Below are 7,475 nucleotides of genomic sequence, written 5' to 3'. Positions count from 1 at the left end.
CAGGAACTCAGTTAACCACAGTACACTTAGTTCGAGCTGTTTACGTTTCTTTGGTTTTCCTGTTTGTCATGGCTGTGAAGACAAGCTTTTATTTCTTACTGCTGGGATTTTCATACCAAGTTTTCTTTAATAACTACATAACTTAAAAAAAAAAAAAAAAGGACACACTCAACAGTAACACAAGATGAAATCAACCTCAGTTGCATTTGTTAGTGCAAAAATCACGTTTAATAATCATGAAATCTATTTTCACAAGATGACCCTCTTATTTTTCCCCAGAAAGAGGTCAAATAAAGACAACACAGGACAATATTTGAATTTTAACCATTACATCATTTATATAAGAGATACTAAAGCAATTCTTAAAGAATTAGTATGAAGATGATATGCCGGGTTACATTCTGATTTAAGCCCTTTTTAGAGAATTAAGATTACCCGCAAAACTAGGAAATAAAACCAACAATGAAATCAAACAGCAACAGAAAACATTTGTACAACAAAACCTAAATCACAAGAAGCAATGAGATCTTTTTCAGCTGTCCCAAGTTGGCTCCTAAGGAAAATGTGTGAATCTCAAGATCTGCAGCTCTTCTCCGATTCACTTGTGGATATTATCCCACATCTGAAAACATCACCACCCTCAACCAAGTGGTTCATACTGTGAGCGACATGAGCTGAACTGAGCAGCATTCAACCACCATGTGTTAGTTTACTGGCTGAATATAAAAATTACTGGCCCATATTTTCAAAATAAAAACATTCACTTTTCTCCTATTTATATCTTTATAGCCTTAGTATTTTACCTCTGGACTCAAAGACTGTCTTTCTGTCACATTTGGCGCTTAAGTTTGGACATGTGTAGAGAGTGAGTCCACACTATCCTGATAGACCCGTATGTGTCAGACTCACAGCAAATTGTCCAAAAAAAATAAAAATAAATAAAAAGTAGATTTTGAGCTTTAATTATCCCTGCAGCGTTGTGGCTGGCTCAGCTGTTCTTACAGCCACTGAAAGATGAAATGTGTGCTGGAAAAAGCCGAGAAAAATCATGATAATGAATCAATTTTCTGCACAGCTTCCAGCTGCAAATCCATGCTACTAACAAGAACAAATACTAGATGTTAGGTTTAGATTATTTACAGCCTCCGGTGACTTTTCCACTGCTTTGCCATTTCACGACCTATAAACACAACATAAAGGTCACATGCTTGAGATAATGTTAGAGTTTTGAATACAAGCGCATCGCCTGAATGCAGCAGAGGAGTGATCAGCTTTAAAAAAAAAAAAGTCACAAGTAACACACATTATATTCACTCTTTCAGTTGAAGGTTTTATTTTTATTTTATTTATTTGTTATTAACGTGCCCTTCCTGCATTAGTTTCACTATTGGGCCATTTAAGAAAAAGAAAAAAAAATCCTCTAAAAATCAAAACAATTACATGTGTGATTTGTTTACATGTGACATTTTCTTAATCAATGCTTGGAGAAGTAATCAGAACCCCTCAATCTACAATCAACACAAACAGTGCCAACTGTCAGACATGTTGCTCACAGTGTGAACACACAAACAGCTGGACACTGTAATTTACAGCTCAAAAGTTCTGGCCAAATGGAAAAGTGGGAAAAAAAAAAAAAAAAAAGGCAGTTAAGTGTAACATTCTCAATCAGCCAAGATTTAGATGATGTTTTTTTATGTTCATGGTTCACTCTGCAGCAGGATCACACTGTACAGACTATCTTGTGGGGGGAGTAATGACTCATCGGGTTTTTGTACGTCTGCATCAGACTGTGTCATTTCTCTTGGTCAATATGTTTGGGAGGTTGGGAGGTGAAAAAAAAAAAATCTAATTTGGCTGGAGTTTGATTCAATTTTAGTCAAACTGTGGAATGAGACATTTAAAAACAAATACATATTGCAATCCTTAGTTTTGTACTGTATACTAGAAGTTTTACTACCAAGAAATCAGCATTGTGACCCGTTTAAGTGCATATAACCCCCCCAAAAACACAGGAACTAGGTGTCTTTGAACCGTGCATTTAATATTTGCCGGCTGCTGTTGCCTGTCCTGAGGAGCAGGATCTCTTAAAACACACGTGGCTGCATGGCGGCCATCAAAACGTTCCCATCTGTTTTTTAACCGTATTACAAAGCTGCAGATGCTGATGACATGTGACAGACAGGACGAAGAGGAGGGCTGAGCACAAAGAGACTTGAGACAGCATCATTTCAGAAACTTATGAGAACTGTACAACAAAAACATTACAACCCAAACAACCCAAATCTGTACAAATGTACAAAAATCAACAGGCTTAAAACAACATGAGGATTCATTTGAAAATGTCCAGTCGCTGTGGATCTGACAGTATATGGTAACAACCTGGATCAGAGTCCATGTGCCGACTTTGTTGAGTGCAATCCACAGCAAACCTGAGGCCGGACTTTGTGCTTCTGGATTCGACTGTGACGTCATCGTCTCTCCGTGAGCACCACCGCCACAGTGAGTATAAAGGACAGCTGGTTAGTGATCATTAACATGGTCATTTCTCTTATCGCTATAACATTACCAGAAAGTTTAACCTATAAGATCATAACAAGAAAATGATCCCTTTCTTCTTCCTGTTCTGCTGGTTTACTGAGATGCTTAATGCTGCACTGTTACCGTATATCTGTGTAGAAAGAAAGTCAAAATGAAGGAAATCATCTGTAGACACTCACAGAGGTGTTGGACATAAAGGTAAAGGTTCGGCTTTTGTTAGAAGCAACGCAAACTTGTTTTCCCAATCCCGTTTGATCTCAGATAAAAGCAAAATCACTTCTGTGGTTTCGGTTTCTAGTCCTGACTGCAGTGTGCTCATGTACATCTTATCCCATGCCTTTTGTTTTAAACAAACACCTGTGAGTTTCATTCCAAAAAACCTGATGCAGTTAATGTGCTCTATTTAACAAGAAGAAAACTTCCAAAATACAAGTTCACACTTTCACCCGTCTGTGAAAATGAAGTTTCACGTGAGTGAGAGTCTGCTTGGATGGAGCTGGGTGTGACAGGCTGTCCCGTAGGAGGTGTTTTGACTTTTTCAGTCAGCCGATCAAACAGATGCACTTTAGTGAAATCAATGCAGCAGTCCACGCTGACTTTATGGTGACCTTTACACTCTGTAGCTCATTTAAAACAAACAAAAAAAGTCTCATCCAAGCTGCTGATGTCCTGCTTTCACACTTCGATAGGTTCATACAATATGTTAAGATTACTCGTTCAGTCGAGTTGTCAATAGGTAAAATGCCTGGCATTCTAATGCATTCCTGGCAGATGACATGACTGTCATGTACTGCATGTCTTGCGTTTCTAGTGTGACTGAAAAAAATTCGCGTCAATATTCCAGAGTTGCAAAATCTTTTCTTAAGAATACTGTAAACGCCCGTCAATGTGACGCGTGATGCGTCAATCTGATAAAAATGTTGGATTTTCTAAGCAGACATGCAGTGACGCAGGGAAACAGGACAGACGAGAATCCTAACTCAGTCTTGGTTTAGATGATACAAGTGCACTTTTACAAATAGTGACAATCCTGAGACCTCCAACAGCACAGAATGAGCTAGCAGAGAAGCAGACTGACGAGTATCTGAGTACAAGCTTGGGTCATAAATACCGAGAAATTAATGATCCTGCGGAGTTCAGAGTCAACTTTGAGTGCTGTTTATTTGAAAATGTTGGTCTGAGGAATGAAACTCTTCACAGGACTCACCGAGAACAGAAACTCGCACTGAAACTGATAACATGAACATCTGGTAAGCGAACTGAACCTGAGTTCTCTGCAGGCTGTAGAAGGTAGTCAATTCCCCAAAGGAGTATTTTTTTTCAGTTCCTTGTTCAGTACCCAATCACATGACTTAATTCACACACACACTGTGTCACATGATCTACAAGCTGTGGTTTCCATGGAGAAGTGATGGTACTGAAAAAGGAAGCAAGTACACAAGGAAGGAAGGAAGGAAAGAAAGATGGACAGACTGTTATGGTCGCTTGTGTTGGCAGAGTTCAAAAGAGGTGTGTTTGTTTTATGACACAGTATTTCCCTCTGACGTAAAAGAGCAGCACAGTAAAGGGCAAGTGACAGGAAGACAACATGCCGATTTCCTGATGTTCATTCCAGAAAACCTGCTAAGCTGCTGAGCAGGTAGGAATTTCACAACCTATGGTTCACACACAGTTGTGCAAGAAAAGAAAAACACACACCAGGCCCTAAAACTTCCTTATTACTGCATTTCATTTCATTCAGTCATTCACTGGAGGCATTAGCTGAGTGTTAAACAATCGTATTGCAAACAGAATCCAAACTACTGCTTGCTGCTACCTCTCTGTGAGGTATTACATTAATCGGATCCGTTTGTATAACACAAAGATAAAAATAACCTACAGCTAACAAAACCCAACCAGGTGCAAAAAACTTCCAATTCTTTGTCTTTACCCACTCTAGCAACTTCATGTTTTACCAATTTTTGTCTTTTGTTATAATGTGACATTAAAGTTATAGCAAAGACTTAACAGCCCCACAAGAATATTTTGCAACTTGGTTTAGCAGATTTTATTTTTGCAGTCTGTTTGAAGGAACACCACGATCCATGACTGATTTGGTAGCTGATAACACCATGACCTTATTTTAAAAGTTCAGTCCCAAAGGCCTTCTAATCTCACGTTACTCAAGACGCTATTTTGGCCATCTTGGCATTGTGTTGGACTTGGAGGTCATTACTTTGCTTGAGTTCTTGGATTCTAGCACCACTGCCCTGTACTCCATCTGACAACTGGAGATCTTCTGCTGCAAACCCTAGAACTACGGTTGTTTGAAGCTGTAATGCTTTTTGTGTCTCAAACTCTGAGCTCAGCTGCAGAGCAGAACAGGGCCTAGCAGCTAAAGAGGATGAAAGACTCATTGGAGATGCAGGTGAGTGTAACGCTCAATTACTTATGTATCACAGGGTACTTGCTGATTAAAATATTTCAAAAAGGGCCCTTTATGAAGGGTATTGTTTATCATGGATGGACAATGGAGCCAAAATGGAATTAAAATATGTGGGAAATGCTGTATAATTACTCACAGGCGGGGTCAGTGCAACAGCTTTTTGGGAACAAATGAACATATCAGCCCAGCACTGCAAAGTAATGTGTGCTTTATTTAATCAATATTCAGAATCAGAGTATATTTGGCTGGCTAGTTATTTATTTCTGAAGGTAAACTTTAGATTATTTGATAAGCAATGGGGTGTTTGATAGAAGTCTAACTAGATTTCCCAGCCATGGTCGGCTACGAAAGATTTTCACAAGGTCTAAAGCAACCTCTCAACTAGCGTTCAATCAGCCTCGTCTGGAACACAGGTCCACACAAGCCATCTGTTGAAAGGTGTGTGTGTGAGAGAGAGAGAATGTTGATCACCAATACTTTCCATTCATCCTCTGGTTTTTAACACAATGTGGAAACAAGGCAATTAGGTTCCTCTAGGTAAAAATTGCCCACTAGCAGCTAAATGGAAAAGCCGGTGACTGCCCTTACAAGATTGGATGGCTGGTTTAAGTGACTTTCAAGTGTTTCTAGGAACAAATTGAACCGTTCCCATCTGATCCCTGGTCTATAATCGCCCTGGTCTTCACACAAAACCAAACAACAACCCTACCCTCTATAATGTGTTTCAGAGTCAACCTATCATGAAGTCGCTGTTTTTTGCAGTCTTGTTTTATTATCTAATAACCTTTCTGCTTGCTGAAGGCTAAGCTGAGTTTTCTACAAGGCACTATGTGAGGGTATAGAAGAAGGCAGAGTAAGCTTGGGGGCAGCCTCTAAGAAAACTCATACGTGGTTGTTAAAAGAGAAACAATCGCTCATCGTGAGACAAGCTTTAGTTGATTTGTCAAAAGCAGCTATAGTAGATTAGAAAAAGCTCTGCGTTTAGCACAATAGATATTTATAAAAGGGAAACTTTTCATTTTGCTGGAGTCCAATTTACAAAAATAGTGCAGAATTCTGTTATAATAAAGTCCTGTTTGGTGAAATACCTGAAAGAAAACCAAAGACGGGCTACAGCCCAAACATTTGCTTTTCCCTGCAGAAATTACAAGCAGTTACCTTGTTTAGGTTCATGGAGAGAGAGCACGGACAAAAATAAGAAAGAAAGAAGAAGAAATTAACTTAAGCTGAGTATAGAGCAGAGGGCAAGTCTCTCATTAGCACCTTTGTTTTCTGTAGTGACTAACTGAAGCTAATTAAGAGGGAAGGGAGAAGGGCTGTGATGAACAGTCAAAACTTTATCTCAAAGTGCTGCTGGTCACCCAGGCAGTTTCTCAAGTGACTGATTAATCACTGCGTTCAGGAAAGTATTTATCCCTGCTGGATTCATAGAAAAGGGTAAAACATTTTGGTTTGTTGATGAGACCAGAACTCCGAAGTGAATTAATGAATTAATCCAGAATTCCTCTCTTGGTGGATCATGATTCAATCACAAGGATGGAAAACACAAAAAATGTAATCAGCAGAGTACTTCCTCCACGGCAGAGAGATGGACAGACCGTTGGGAGGATCGGACCTTCCTCAGTCACTGCTGTCGTCATCGTCGTCATCGTCCGAGAGGTTGTTGCTGTGGAACTTTGACCCCGGCCGAGTGATGGAGTCTGAGCGTGCCTGGTTTACGGATGTCAGCTGCTCGTAGCAGTGCTCGCAGACACGAACTGGTTTGGACGACTGGCTAGGAAGGAGGTACTTCTTCTCTGAGCACGGCCCACAGACCACAAATCCACATTTCCTGCAGTGGTGGCGGCGGCTGACTGGCGTGAACTTCACCTTCTTGCAGCGCATGCACACAGAGGCCTCTGAGTCGGGCACCCATACAGCCGCGTGCTCTCCTGTAGGGGACTTGCCACTCTTCTGCAGCAAGTCTCCGACACATTTCCCTATGTGGTTCATCCATTCGGACTTCTCGGTGGCAGTAGCAGCATACACAGCGAAAGACTTGGTGGGCGTCTTGATGAGCCAGCCATTGCGCAGGTCGCCTTCATCTGGCACTGTGTCGATGGTGACGCTCTCCAGAGGGATGATGTGCTGCTTATTGTACTTCTTCTTCTGAATGACGATGTTACCATAAACCAAGATGTCGTTGAAGAGGAAGAACTGCCGTGCCTTTGGCTTCTTTCGGCAGAGTTTAGTGAGAACACCCTCACCAATCAGCACACGGCCTGGGATGGCCAGTGGCTGACCTGCAGCGCCGAAGCAGCTCTCAACCACCGCAATCCGCTTGGAGTTGGCCTCGCTGTTCGCAAGCCGGTCCACCATCTTCACCTCACCTGGAGGAAGACAAACAGAAGAAAGTTGAGAACAAACATTGGGGATTTTTTTGTTTTGTTTTTTTAAATTGAGCAACACAGCCAAATAAGCAATTCTAAAAGTTTCTAGTTTGAAAACGAGACCAGCGAGCCTTGACTAATTA

The 7,475-nt window shown here is 40.9% G+C and overlaps 1 protein-coding gene across 1 annotated transcript in view; it reads right to left on the bottom strand.

Annotated features, from left to right (window-relative positions):
* Positions 1–205: 205 nt before the first annotated feature.
* plekhf2 (pleckstrin homology domain containing, family F (with FYVE domain) member 2) overlaps positions 206–7,475 on the bottom strand; it is a 39,390-nt gene continuing 32,120 nt past the window's right edge. Inside the window, exon 2 of the mRNA XM_082551435.1 lies at positions 206–7,332. Coding sequence (XP_082407561.1) covers positions 6,584–7,321 — 738 coding nt within the window. The 5' untranslated portion in view covers positions 7,322–7,332 and the 3' untranslated portion in view covers positions 206–6,583. The remainder of the gene's footprint in view (positions 7,333–7,475) is intronic.

This window comes from Aulonocara stuartgranti (genome assembly GCF_965226115.1).
Source record: "Aulonocara stuartgranti genome assembly, chromosome: 11".
In the NCBI taxonomy this organism is placed as follows: Eukaryota; Metazoa; Chordata; class Actinopteri; order Cichliformes; family Cichlidae; genus Aulonocara; species Aulonocara stuartgranti.
This window is presented reverse-complemented; position numbering and strand designations above follow the sequence as displayed.